Source organism: Bactrocera latifrons, unplaced genomic scaffold (assembly GCF_001853355.1).
Source record: "Bactrocera latifrons isolate USDA-ARS-PBARC rearing strain unplaced genomic scaffold, ASM185335v1 scaffold_188, whole genome shotgun sequence".
In the NCBI taxonomy this organism is placed as follows: domain Eukaryota; kingdom Metazoa; phylum Arthropoda; class Insecta; order Diptera; family Tephritidae; genus Bactrocera; species Bactrocera latifrons.
This window is the reverse complement of record NW_017535385.1, coordinates 155,073-170,156: the sequence shown is the minus strand read 5'-3', so window position 1 is coordinate 170,156 and position 15,084 is coordinate 155,073. Positions and strand designations below refer to the sequence as shown.

Genomic DNA, 15,084 nt, shown 5'->3' with positions numbered 1-15,084 from the left:
TATGTAAGGAGCAATCAGGAAAGGTTTGGCTTTCTCTTGGAGGAGCTTTAGTGCAAAATTCTTCAACATTCTGGAGTTTTAAGTTAACAAAATTAAAATTAGTAAAATTTTTCACTTTTACCTTTCCATACAAAGCAACTTCGTATTAATATTTTTAACTTATAAAGCTAGCTGCTGGTACAATAAGGTCCTTGCAACTTTTGCTGTTAATTAATTGCAGAAATTTTTTCTAAGCCCTGACAAAAGTCTCATATTTATAGTATTATGATTTTTAAAACTTTAATATTGAAGAAATTTAGCAAAGAAATCAAGAGCTCGCCAGCGGGTTAAACCAGAATTTTGGCATTTCACTTGTGTATGTGTGTTTGTGTGCATCAATCGCAGGAATGGCGTTTTGACGGCACTGAAAGGCGTTCGTTCGCTGCTCAAGTTTTGACAGATGCATTCGCTTTGCATTTTGCCACATCTCTGCTTTCAGCTGTCAAAGTTCTTTCGGCAATCGGCTGTCAGCCTTTTGATTTATGGCATGCACGTGCCATTTTTTCACAAGAATTTTCTTGAATAGTTTTGAATGCAATGAATGGTTTGTTGGAAATTTCAAATACGCATATTTTGTAAATTTGGCCAAATGCCGAATTTTGCTCCATTATATCCCCAGGCGGCCACTGTCCAATACTGAAAAATTATATAATATAATTATTAATAAAACAATTAATTAATTGTTTGAAAGAAGTAAAAAATTGTATTTAAAAATAGTGAAATATTAATTTATTTTTGGTTAGAAAAAACATGTTATAATCCAAAAATGTGAGAAATATGTACAAGCCATTCGTAAAGTCCTCTTTTAAGGGGTTACATGGGTTCCCTCAGGTAGAAAACAGCCTTTTTCCACATTTTTTTTTTCATATAAAAAATGAAATATTATATTGGAATTTTTTAAGGTTACAAACTTACAATAGTATTAACAAAGGAATTCTGAAATTGTTGGAAAAAAAAAAACATTTTAAACACTGGCTGGCAGGATCATCTAAAGTAAAAAATGTGTGTTTTAATTATAACCTTAACTTAGAACTTCGACGAAGGCAAACAACTGAAAATTGGATTTTTGGCGATATTTTTTTCAAATAGTTGTAATCGAAAAAAAATTCATCGTCCAAATTTTTAAGAATTATATAATCAATATTGGGCAAAGGCAAAGGGAAGAATGCTATGCAAGCCACCAATGAAGTTGTGAAGACGATGCTGTATCAGTTCGTGTAGAACAACGATGGTTCGCTTGCTTCCGTTTTGYATATTTCGATTTGAAAGATGCATCTCGCTCTGGTCGAGCTATCGTTGAAAAAGTCAATGAAATTATGAAAAATATTGACCAGGACCGTCACATAAGCAGCCATGACATCACTAAGGAACTTAACATTCATCATCAAACGGATTTGAACCATTTAAAAAAGGCTGGCTACAAAAAGAACTCGATGTTTGTGTACCACATGAATTGTCTGTGAAAAATTTAATGGACCGAATTAACATTTGCGATTCTTTGCTGAAACGAAATGAAATCGAACCATTTCTGAAGCGAATGGTAACAGGAGACGGTTATGCTTAGTGTTTGGTGGGATTGGAAAGGAATCATCCATTATGAGCTGCTCCAGCCTGGTTGAACGATCGAGTCGACATTTTACGGTCAACAACCGATGAGATTGAAGCAAGCAATCAATAAAAAAAAAACGGTCAGAACTGATCAACACTAAAGGCTTCGTCTTTCATCAGGACAACGCTAGACCACACACATCTTTGATGGCTCAGCACAAACTGGGAGAGCTGGGCAGTTTTCCACCTTGCACCAGCGGACTACCATTTGTTTAGATCAATGCAGAACTCCCCCTAATGGAGTAAAGTTGGCTTTAAGAGAACCAGAAAGGTTCCACACTGTTGGAATAATGTCTCCAGCGGAAAAATGGCAAAAAGTGGTCGAACAAAATGGAACATATTTGGTTCATTAAAGTTCATTATAAATTTAAAAAAAAACAAAAATAAATTAAAGTTTGATTAGAAATACGAAAATACTTTTTCGAGTACACAATACTTTATTCAATTGAGTAGTTCTCGAGAAATATTGCTAATCGACTTCAAAAGCACAGCTTCGAGAAAAACGCGTTTAAAGACGGCGCACTAAGCTTAGCTAACCTCGAGCGCACAAGCTCTCAAGGCTGTATCTCCGAAACTGTTACTCGGATCATATTAAAAATTTTGTTCAATATTCTAGAGATGTTGTATAATTTAATAAGGCAATAAACAGATTTTATTTTTTTTTAACTTTTCAACAAAACCACAAAGAATAACTGTGTTTCAATAAAGAAAGCGAGGATTTGCACGAATTGCAGTAACAAGCGAACGTGTCCTTTTTCATAATCACAAACTCCTTATTTATACATAAAATTATTATAAATAAAATATCGTAAAATAGCGCTTTGTTGCCTTCTGCACCGCGCTTTTGTTAGTGGCGCGCTATTCATTGGTTATCCCGGAGTTGTAACGTGTGGATGTCTCCTTTGAGCATACTATATCTAATTGATAAAGCGCAAAATTAATTATAGAGCTTAGCATGCAGACGTATGTGTGTGTGTACGCGTGTGTGTTGGTGGTATTTAGCTGCTAATACGTAAATTAATCGACTAATGGCCGTTTAACCGCTGCCGTCGAAACGCGACCAGCGCATTTATCATACACACAGACATAACGGAATATATTTGCTCGCATGTCGACGACCACAAAAGATTTATTATGCATAAGTGTGATTGTATGTGTGCCACCTGCTTTGTACAAATGCATATTTAATGCGATTCTAAGCGCATTCGTGAGTGTAGGCGTGCATGTGTGGTAGTATGTAGCGTTATTCTGTGGCATGCATGCATATTATAGATTTASCGTTATTTACTGATAAATGAAATTATTATAATGAAAAATGGTCGTGGAAAATGTCCGAGTGCTGCACAGCATCCTCTGGCTTCGACATACAGTCAGGCATTGGAAATGAGTGTCTTCGTTTTTAAAAATAAATATTTTGTATATATTCTGCTCTGGTTGGCTTTTTGAAGAATTATGTTATTTTGACCATTATATTTGGTCCTTTAACGCAGCTCGGGTCTGCTACAGTTCATTCCTTTCTAAAAGCAAGACACTAAACAATATAAAAGCACTAGCAACCGTGGTTCCATTATACATTCTCATCAATCTTTCATATTTTCATATCCTCCTTCCTTGATAGGAAGCATTTTCCCGCCTTGGATTGGATTTCAAATGTAATATCGTCCAAATGTCGTCTAAAATGTCGAATCTGTGAGTACCAAAGAAGCGTCTCATATACCGTCAGACTCGTTCTACTCTATTTCGAGTGACAAAATTGTCTTATGAACATGTTTTTTAAAGGCAGTAGACGTATTTGAATTCTTAAAGTGTTTTCAAAGACCTTTAAGAGGTGTGTAAACAAGAGAACGTCACATAATGTGTGGTCAATTCTTTTTCATTATCTCGTTTTCAACTTAGTTTGTTGGTAGATGATACAAAGATTTTCATTAATAATCCAAAACTATTAGCTTGGAATACCTACTGTAAGCTCACTCTGTTTACCATCATCGAATACATTCATTGCGCAGCTCATTCAAAAACTACTTCATCCCTAATAGACCTGTTTACCATCATTGCGGTCGACAGTGAATTTCCACACTTTCCGCGATAACAACTGTCTGCACTTTAGTTTGTTCCTTTCAGTAACTTTTTATGACTTCCATACCTGCAATGTTCGTCGACTTTGCAGCATTTTTCCGACTGAAGTGGCACAACATTAACATTTAATCATTATCTGTCAAACAGTTGACAGCGAATACCCGACAATGAAAAGAACATGGCAACAGCAAGTGGAAGTGAGATAGTGCGCAAATTGTTGCTATTTATATTGATTTTGTATGCGAAGACGCCTCTGATGGATTTTGCTTATCCTCCTCATTCTATCTATGTAGCTAGCGTAATTAGATTTGTTAAAGCTGTGGCAAACGTCATTCGATAACATAAATACACACGAGTGTATATGTAGACGAATAAACTTGAATGATTGGAGACATACTCTTATGCTGGCACTTGAGCATTTCACTCTGCGAGGGGAAGAACAAAACATTAGAATGTTATTTGGCGCTTATTCGGTTTTGATTATTTGTTTTCTTCTCATTATTATGTGAATATAATTTTGTTTGGCGCCAAATGGAGATTACAAGTGTATACAGGCCCTTCTCCACCTGATCTTTTCAACGGAGTGGAGGTCTTCCTCTTCCTCTGCGTCCTTCAACGGCTATGGCGTCGAATACTCTCAGAGCTGGAGTGTTTTCGTCCATTCGGACGACATGAACTAGCTAGCGTAGCCGCTGTCTTTTAATTAGCTGAACTATGTCAATGTGGTCGTATATCTCATACAGCTCATCGTTCCATCGACTGCGATATTTCCTATTGTCAATGCGCAAAGGACATTAAAACTTCCGCAGAACTTTCCTATCAAAAACATGTAATGCCGACCCATTAGATATTGTCATTTTTCATGTTTCTGCACAATATAGTAGGACGGGGATGATGAGTGACTTGTAGAGTCTGATTTTTGTTCGTCGAGAAAGGACTTTGCTTTACAATTGTCTTTTCAGTCCGAATTAGCACCTGTTGGCAAGTGTTATTCTGCGTTGGATTTCGAGGCTAACGGTGTTGTTGGTGTTAATGCTGGTTCCAGGATAGAGGCAATTGTCTACTATTCTGAAGTTATGACTGTCAACAGTGACGCGGGAACTAAGTCAAGAGTGAGACGGCAGTTTGTTTGATGAGAGGAGATATTTGGTCTTGCCTTCGTTCACTATCAGACCCATTTGATTAGCTTCTTTGTTCAACCTGGAGAAAGCAGAACTAGCAGCGCGGTTGTTATGGTCAATTGTGGAAATCTTTCTCTTCAAATTTAAACTTTTTATCGCTTTATGCATTTAACTCAGATTTTCTGCGGCATGACTTAAGAGGATACTACATTTTAGACGATGATTCGTTATCCAGAACCTGTTTACAATTGGACTTATCATTTGACAGATTGACATGCGTGATACTGAAAATCTACAGCGTCTAAGTCAGAAAATGGTGATAAAGCATTGTAGCCAATTCTGGGCAATAAAAATTTGTCGATTTGTAACAACATGTTAGCCCCAGCCGATTCCACTTGATTATACTAATTTAGAATAACATTATTGATTACGCTATCAGAAGTCGATTTTATTTGTGAATTTTAAAATAACAAACAAATAATTTTAAAATACATCTTTATCGTAACCGCGCAGTAGCTCACTTCCTGAGCCATATCGAACCGTAGGGGTAAGTGGAGTATGCGCTGTAGTAAGGAGAGTAGACCGAGTAAGGAGCATAGGCAGCGGCGTAAGGAGCGTAGGCGGCGTAGGGCGAAGTGTAGGTGGCAGCAAACGGAGTGCCAACCAGAGACGTCGAGTAGCTGACCACTGGAGCGATAATACTGGGCTTGGCGGCCACCAGAGTGAAAATCGCGAAACAACCCAAGGCAAACTAGAAGAAGTTGCAAGTAAAAAGTTAAAATTCAATTACAGCGTTCGTCCTTTCCTCCAAAATATAAGGACACAGTGCATCACAAAAACAACTTACGAATTTGAACATCTTTTTTAAATTGCTTAAGCGGAGCGTGCGACGTAGACTTAAGTTTGATATTGCGGTACAAATGAGACTGTTTAATCAAAGTCGATGATATAAGCTTTTATACACGAGTTCTGCCCACCATTTGCAGCCTCCGATAGTCCATGTACAGCTAGTATGTGCGGCAAGCAAAATAGGTTCTAAAGCCCAACGGCAGCCGGCTGTGCGCTAATGGCCACGTTAAGTGCTCATTACTGTCACTGACAACAAAAACGAAACACATTAACTGCACACAAAGGTGCGCATGGGTGTGTTTTTGCTTTCGCATTTTTTCCGACCACTTTTTGCATCACCCTTGCTTCGTTGTCCATGGCACGTCCGTGTGCCGGGCCGTTGCGTGCAGACGCTGCCGCCGTTGATGGCGCGCTGTTGTTATTGTTGTTGTAACGGCAGAATTCTGCCGCGCTAGTTGGCCGCGGTGTGAGGCCTGCTTGGTGTGTATGCGTGTGTGTCTGTTTGGCAGTAGATATTTTAGGTTTGTGCCTCGCAGTGGCGCGGTGTGGACGGAATACTAATTCCCACACATGGCTTTGGGGTTATTTTCATCAAACTGCTAAGTTTGTACTTTTATACTTTTGTTTTTATACGCTTGTGTGTTGTTGTCTTGTGTGTGGTAATGCTGCTCATTCTTGCTCGCAGACACATAATAACGAATTCGACTTGCCGCGTTTGCGTTTCCATTTCAAATTGCTGCTAACATTCTTGGGCTTTGTTCTCAAATCATGCAATAACTCAATTATGACACCCGACGACAGGCAGATTTACGAATTCCTCACATACAAATGCTTGCTAGAGTTTGGGTGTGCGTTTTTTAAAATCTCAAACATATACCTTTACATACATTTGGGCTTGTATAGTTACAGATTTGGGGAAGGTCAGGCAGCAGCACTTAGGTCTAAGGTTTCGTATTAGTATTGACGTTGGGTTGCCTCACGTGGCCAGAGCTACTTCCGAATCGGATGCATTTACTTATAAGCAAACATAAATATTTGACGTTTAGCTCATTGCTTCGAATCTATCGTATAAATCGTGATATCGTAAACGCGCTTTGCATACTAATTTCTGTAAGTGTTTGAGGTTTTAATATGATTTTGGTGCACGAAATTGATGTGTGAATCATCCGCTGAAGACTCCGAGGGTCAGCGGTGTTGTATTTGTTTACAATTTTTAAGTTGAACGAACTCTTGATTCCTTGACAGGTTTTCAAAATACAATTATTATGCTTCATGTGCAAAGAAATAATAATTGGTGCGGACGGAAGTGTGCTCCAACAATGGTTTCGGCGCTCAAAAAACCCCAATTGAGAAGTTACTTTAGTGTGTGACTATCACGCTCAAATGAAACAATGTTCCCTGGGGATGAATATTAACAGGTTCCGTTTATGTATGTGATACAAAATTATTTTCTTGTACCATGTGTACAGCATCCATGTATCATATATGCAAACTTTTTTGGTTGATTTGAAATAAGTTTATTAAATGTATCACTGATGATACATTGAGCGTATGCAATTCAACTTCGTAGTGACATGTTCGTGTATCATAGCTGATACAAATTTTTTGTTACCATTATATCGCTGTCAAGATGTGTGGGATAGTTCAAAAATTCATCGATAACCTCTAAAAACGCCTACARCAATATAATTTCAAAAATAAGTGTTGCACGTGTACCGTTAAAAATTAATTTTTGTATGGGGACAGGGAACCTGTTAAGATCCTTCAGCACATGCTTATGAAAATTTGAATATTTTTTGAAATGAATTCACAAAAGTCATCACAAATATCAAATTATAAGGTAAGTAATGAAGATCCATCAGTTATTGCGGCGTCAGATAATGACAAGTCCTTGAATATAATGCTGCCATTAATTGCTTTTTGATGTCGGAGTAACACTTCACAGTCCGATTAATTACAAAGTTAAGATCATAAATGATCATAAATAATCTGCTTTAATTTTTGATATATGTATATAGGTATGTATGTAAGCATCATTATTCATGTTGCTTATAGAACAACTTTGAATAGAAAATATTTGAATCAAATTTTTTTTAAATTTTTAACATTTTACTAAGCGCTAAGATTACTCTTCTAAAGAACGGAAGAAATTATTTTCATCATAAAATATTGTAACAAAAGAGAGATGTAGACATCTCATCATTAAACGGCAATCAAATAAACATCGAAAACAAGAAGGCGAGTATTTTATATCGATATCACGAGCGTTAAATGTTTGCATTGGCTTCTGCCTTGTGCTGACATTCGTTTGTCACCCGCACACGCGTATATTAAAATATTTTGCTAAGTAATTAGGCAACTTGGATGTGCGTACAAGAAACTTGTACCTAAACTCCATCAATCAGCCAATTTGCCATGAGTTCCAACCACTACAACAGTGAAACAACTGCCCGGCAACGAAACAAAACAAAAAAAAAAAAAAAATTCAAATACGTAAGTGAGAATCGTTGTCTACAATTAGCGACTCATTTGAAAATAATTATTTATAATAATCCTTTATAAACTCTTTTATATTCAGTTGGCACTCGTTTTCGTCGCGCTCTTCGCCTTCGCCACTGCCGAGCCTAAACCCGCTGTGGTAGCAGCGCCATTGGCATACTCAGCGACAGCCCCATATGCAGCTTACGCCGCTGCTCCCTATGCCGCCTACGCTTCACCCTACGCCGCCTACGTGCTCCGCAAGTGAATGGAAGCTGTAAAACTAATATTATATAGCAGTTGATGAAATGAACGGGCAATTGATTTCGAATATGAATTCTCAGGAAAAAATACATAAAACGATCACTTAAGAAAAAAACAATGTTTTTACTGACCTGACAAAAATTATTTTATCCATTAGCACTGTGTAATTATAAATGCTACTCTTTAAGGGTTGACATAAACGTTTGATTTAACACACCCTTAGAGAAAATAATCCAGAGGCGTTAAATCGCAAGATCTTGGCAACCATTTGTTTGAGCATTTCTCCAATTTAACGACTCGCCAAACTTTGCACCCAAAGTGTCCACGGTACGAAGCTCTGTCTTTTTCGAAATTACTTCATCGTGTTACAGCGCTCGCTATTGATGGCAACGGCATTTTTGGCCTCATTTCGAAAAAAATAAGGACTGATAATGTCGCCATACCAGAATCCACCCCAAACGAAACATTTTTAGGGATGCAATTACATTCTTGAACCACATGAGATTTGACTCCCTCCAAAAGCAACAAATTTTGTTTGTTTGCAAAGCCATTAAACTAGAAATGGACCTCATCTGAGAAGAGAATTTTTCGCTGAACGTGAATTTTTGAATTTGCCTAATAATCATGCGTTGCACCAAAGTGAAACGTGACACGATGAGATGGTGAATCTTACCGAACTTCTTCCTCTTCTTCTTGATTGGCGCAGTCACCGCTTACGCGATTATAGCCGAGTTAACAACCGCGCGCCAGTCGTTTCTTCTTTTCGCTTCGTGGCGCCAATTTGATATTCCAAGTGAAGCCAGGTCCTTCTCCACTTGGTCCTTCCAACGGAGTGGAGGTCTTCCTCTTCCTCTGCTTCCCCCGGCGGGTACTGCGTCGAATAGTTTCAGAGCTGGAGTGTTTTCGTCCATCCAGACAACATGACCCAGCCAGCGTAGCCGCTGTCTTTTAATTCGCTGAACTATGTCAATGTCATCGTATATCTCGTACAACTCATCGTTCCATCGAATGCGATATTCGCCGTGGCCAAAAACAAAAAAAAAAAATCTTACCGAACACTTTGAAAAAATCTGACACAAAGCCGTATACAAACAGGGTCGCCATGAATTGTCAAAATGTTTGACCTTTGATATTTGAATGTTTGTTGTTGTTGTTGTTATTGTTGCAACAGCAAAACTAGGCCGAGTTGACAGTCGTTGACAGGATAAAAATCCGAGTCCATTCTAGTTACGTTGACCCCACTGTCATGGGAATGGTCAAAATCTCGTAGTAAGATCCGACCTATGAGGCAGAATTATAGCTATAAATTCGTTAGTGGAAACATAAGTCTAGGTCTTCATTTGAGTTTTCTACTCTCGCTTCTTTTTACCCTTAATAACTAAAAATGCAAAAATGGAGATTAAAGCCTCAACACTATTATAATCAGGTAACTAGTATGAAATAAAAAATTCTAACTATTTTTCTGCAAAATGGAAATAATGAAATTTTCTCGTTGATTAAATGAAATAAAACATCCAAATCATTTTCGTTTTGACTTTTCCATTTATTTATGTTTTGCTCTAAATATTTTCAACCATTTGCCTATGGAATATCCAGTCATTTTCAGGCTTCTCCAAAATTTAGCTCACACTTTCCTACATAATTTACTTGCGGAGCACATAGGCGGCGCTGTATGGGTAAGCGGAGTAGGCGGCGTAGGGTGAAGCGTAGGCGGCATAGGGAGCGGCGGCGTAAGCGGCATATGGGGCAGCATAGGCAGCGGCGTAGGGGGAGGCGACCAAGGGCGCTGAGTAAGCTGAGTAGGCCAATGGTGCTGCGACCACAGCGGGTTTAGGCTCGGCAGTGGCGAAGGCGAAGAGGGCGACGAAAACGAGAGCGAACTGCGAGTAGATGAAGTAATTAAAAAAGGATTGTCGAATCGATATATACATATACATATTTATGAAATTGGGAGGATTCCAGAACTATTGCAAATCAAATTCACTTACGTATTTGAACATTTTGATTGTTTTGTTGTTTGGTAGTTGTTYTACTGTGGTGGAGCAAAATGGAACTGATGAAATATTTGGTGAAGGCTCGAGCTTAAATACAATTTGCGAATACAATGGCTGCATGTTGAAGGTAAATATGTAKATGAGTTGGTGCGCACAAATAATTTGCATGTGCTCGGGCCGAATTGAGTGGGTGAACGAACGAAAAGCTGACATTACTGACCTATACACGTATTTGGCTCGTTGAATTGGTAAGTGCTTATTGGCCGTGTTTGCATTTGCATTTGTACTCATATATGTATGTGTGTGTGGATGTAAGCCTAAACAAACCAGGGCTCAGATACTGTAAGGTCAAGGGACACTCAATTGGGAAGTCAGCCGTAATAGTCAATCATTATTTTAATTCAAATCCACATTTATTAATAAATGCTGCAAAAAAAAAAACATTAGTTCAAAGTATTCGTTGTTATAAATATTATTTGAGGAAATTATTTCTATTATATTTATTCTTACACACATCCAAATAACTTTGTTGACCTGAGACGACAGTAAAAAGTCGAAGGCAAAATGTTGACTTAATATGCGGACGACAACATTTTAAGTAACTGCCGAATAAATTTGGCTTAAACCAACAAGAATTTGCAACAAAAGCAAAGGAATTCGCGACGAAAACGTACGTGCTTCAGCCAAAATTGTCACAATTGGCGGTCAAATATTGAAGTTGAGCATAAAAAGCAAATAAATGAATTAGCTTTTCTTGTTTTGTGCTGCGCAAAAAATTTTCTGCAACTTTTAAAGTATTTAAACCAGTCCAACGCACCGAATATTTATCAGTTTTATTCTGCTCTTCTGCAATAAAGCAACTAACAAACCACAAATAAGCAAGATGTTCAAATATGTAAGTGATTTTGATTAACTTAATGGGCTAACTGAAAGTTTACATATTAATAAATATATAGTATATAAAAGTATGCACTACAATAATTTATTTTGACTTACAGTTCGCTCTTGTTTTCCTTGCGCTCTTCGCCTTTACCGCTGCCGAGCCTAAACCCGCTGTGGTCGCAGCACCATTGGCCTACTCAGCTTACTCAGCGCCCTTGGTCGCCTCCCCCTACGCCGCTGCCTATGCTGCCCCATATGCCGCTTACGCCGCCGCTCCCTATGCCGCCTACGCTTCACCCTACGCCGCCTANCCATTGGTCGCCTCCCCCTACGCCGCTGCCTATGCTGCCCCATATGCCGCTTACGCCGCCGCTCCCTATGCCGCCTACGCTTCACCCTACGCCGCCTACTCCGCTTACCCTTACAGCGCCGCCTATGTGCTCCGCAAGTAAACGGAAAGTAGCGGAAAGGAACGGGATTGAGGGATAATGAAGTTGGGAAAATAAAACAAAAACTTAAACGATAGAGAAATGTTTTTTAATCTATTTAAATTAGGCTTCTTGTTAAAATTGGATTTGGAAAAGAGTTTTGTTTTACAAATTACCCACTAGAGATTTGAGGGTTTCGACAATGTTGTATATAGTATAATTAAAACAGCTGTAAGATGTTCTGACGTTTTTTGGCTTAATTGAACCCTTCACTATTCGGTAATGAATAATTTTGCAGCAACTAACCAGTCTTTAAGGGAAATATGTGATTTAGTTAATATTCGAACAATGGGATCGGGGGTTGTCCGGAAAGTAATAGGACTGATTTTCTTCAACCCCGTCTGTTCTTCGGAGTGTGTGCGCTGCGACTGGACTCGGTAAAGGGCGTGTGAAACTCGGTAAATCTGCTACAGAAGCTTTTGATATGATCAAGCAGACTTACCCAGTTGTTGGAGAGTTGTTGGGAAGATGTCGCTGATAAAGACCGGAAGAATGAGCAAAACCAAAGTGAAAACGATACTCATTGTCGCTTTTGACATCAAAGACATCGTCCACCATGAATTTGTTCCTCCGTCACAAACCGTCAAAGTCCAAGTTTTAGGTGGATCCGGCAACACCTCGTAGCCGATTGGAAGTTGCACCACGACACCGCCTTTCGGCCGTGAAATGTAAGTAATTTGAGACAACAGAGGGAATCCAAGCAGCATACACCTCGGCTCTCAAGGCTATTCCGGAGAATGCCTTCCGTGACGCCTTCAATACTTGGAAATCGCGATGGCAGCGCTGCATCGACGCAGAAGGAGCCTATTTGCAAAGTTTTTAAAGAGTTTTAATGATTGGTTCAATAATATTTTTTTCTAAATCGACTCAGTCCTATTAGCACACAATTAAACCACAGTTTAGGTTGGGGGCTAATTTAAAAAAAAATATTTATAAAAATGTTATACTATGTTAAGAGGTCGGTTCTAACAAGAATCTCTCTTGAACAACTAAAACCGCCGGCCCATTGTAGTACTTAAAATCGACAAAGCGCTTTGAGCCTATAACAATGACGGTCAGTTGGGGCGGCTTATCTTAGTTTCGGTTAAATTTTCTAGTTCGCTGAAGGTAAGACTGCTGAGATGCTTCAACCTCAGTCATTCAAAGCATGGACAAGAATGTTTCCATCTCACACTGTTCCATATATCTTTGACAACAACAACTATGTACGTCCAAAGCACCACCCAGCCATCGACCAGCGCCTGCTAAGCACATGCGAGGTCTATTAGTCCAGTGACTATCAAGACGGCAACGGAGATTCAACTTCGCTCCATTACGATGTAAGCGGGTGAAGAGTGCCACCACTGGCTGGTACATCAGCTTTTCAGTTGCCAGAGACTTCGCTATGACCACGCATGCTGATAATGACTTAGCTTAATGCTATTTCTGGTGAGGACAGACAGTCTTTGATTAGCTTTGAGCGCACAGGTAGCGAGCTCAGCGTCGGTATTGGCGCTCTGCTGTCGGAGTGAGTGCTTCCTGAAAGAGATAAACTATTCAAGCGAGTTCCATAATAGCAGGATGTCTAGAATGTCCCCCATATAAAGAATAGAATTCGCTCCCCTACCTTTACGACTCTCTTTTGATTCATCTTTCTGTGAGTTTCACAAATCAATTAAAAACATGACTGACTACGGCTGCTTAAAAGCTGAAAAAATAAAATTCAAACTTGCATTTGGTAAAAGTTGCGCACTGCAGGCCGTCAACGGCTGGCGGAAGAGACGAAAATCAGAAGGAAAAACAGACGAAATTGTGCATTGTTTCTAATTCAATCTGATTTTAACTGCGGCTTTGTGCTTAATGAAACGGAACTGTAAGCGCTGCCAGATGAACTCCCAAGAATCGGAAGGTTATGCCTCTTGAATTGGGAGGCTGTGACGCATTGCTTCTTTGGTAGCAAAGTCCAGCGATGCCTCACCGCAAAGCAGCATTCTCTGTGTGGAATCTCTAATGATGTTTTTGTTTGCCCACTGATTAGTTGTCATGCCCTTGAGCACTACTGACCTTTGCCGCACATACACATACACGCACATACGCGCACATCTGAATGTGATTACTCTGCGCACAGGCGATTTGATACAATCGAGACCACTTTGGAGGCACTGAATTAAAATGAGCTGCTGTTTGTATAAATGCAATCTTACACACACATACATTCTTACACACATGTACACATATGCGAGTGTATGTTAATTATCATTTGCCTCGGACGAATCTCCACTCCCGCAGTGCACATCACGTTGAATACTTTCGCAAATCCTTTTGTCCACTGAATGTGCTACTTAAGCTGTTGTTGTTGTTGTTGCTACTGGTCAGCAGCGCACATTGCTCCGAACCGCTGCTGAAATAAGCCAAGCACTTAGTATTGTTTGAGGCGTGCATTCAGCCATCTTGCTTGCAACGTGCGTGAAGGTTGACCGCTTGAAGCACCGAGCGTTTGCTCAGTTCCGAGTGTGAGTGCTTGTTAGGCAATCGCCCATTGTGATTGGTGGCTATGCAAGTTCCCAATGTACCTGCGTGGGCGCTTGTGCGATGCTCGTTTGTGTTGGGAAAGCGCTCGTCGACCGGAAATTTAATTTCGATGTTGGAGTTGTAGTCGCGCGCTCGCTCATTTCGTATTCGCCACGTTATGCTTTGAGGCGCTTTGATTTCAGACTTAAGCCATTCTTCATGAATTGCTTTCAGTTGTGGGCCATAAGGACAGCTTCATAACCATAGAAATGAACTCCATTCCAAACATGCCTACAAACATACGCAAGGGTGTTCTGGAGCACTCAATCCCGTTTGTTTTCGTTACGTGTTATGCGGTTAGTTTTCGCGCGGTCTCCGCTCTCACACACACATACATACATACACATATACATATGTATTCACGAATAGAAACTTGCGTGGCTTTATGCGTAAATTAGCAAATTCGCTTCGCCGCTCGGTCTCATTTTGCTCTATGTGCTCCGCTACCGTCTTCGCTTCCGTTGTTGTGGACTGCTTTCGTCATATTTATGGATCATATAAATAGCATTTCGCTGTCGGACATGACTATGTCTCCGGCAATGAAGGAATTTGAGAAAACTCGCGCTGCCATAACAAACATCACAGCAACGGCGATTGGTATTGCGAAGGATACGATTTCTACAACTTGCCTGTATTCAGATCTATCAGAATTTTTCTAATTCACCGAAATTAGAAATCAAAGTTATTTAAGGCGAAAAACCTTCAAAAATCTTCGCTGGAGTGATTCAAAATAAG

General features: G+C 39.5%; 2 protein-coding genes across 2 annotated transcripts; one reads left to right on the top strand and one right to left on the bottom strand.

The window, feature by feature from the left end:
• Nucleotides 1–9,969: 9,969 nt before the first annotated feature.
• LOC108967421 (cuticle protein 5.1-like) lies at nucleotides 9,970–10,500 on the bottom strand. The gene is made up of 2 exons (XM_018930814.1): nucleotides 10,424–10,500; nucleotides 9,970–10,315 (listed from the first exon to the last, which is right to left on the bottom strand). The coding sequence occupies exons 1-2, from the start codon at nucleotides 10,433–10,435 to the stop codon at nucleotides 10,079–10,081; spliced, it is 249 nt and encodes an 82-aa protein (XP_018786359.1). The 5' UTR covers nucleotides 10,436–10,500; the 3' UTR covers nucleotides 9,970–10,078.
• Nucleotides 10,501–11,265: 765 nt separating this feature from the next.
• LOC108967422 (cuticle protein 16.5-like) lies at nucleotides 11,266–11,836 on the top strand. The gene is made up of 3 exons (XM_018930815.1): nucleotides 11,266–11,324; nucleotides 11,428–11,514; nucleotides 11,623–11,836. The coding sequence occupies exons 1-3, from the start codon at nucleotides 11,313–11,315 to the stop codon at nucleotides 11,761–11,763; spliced, it is 240 nt and encodes a 79-aa protein (XP_018786360.1). The 5' UTR covers nucleotides 11,266–11,312; the 3' UTR covers nucleotides 11,764–11,836.
• Nucleotides 11,837–15,084: the final 3,248 nt, after the last annotated feature.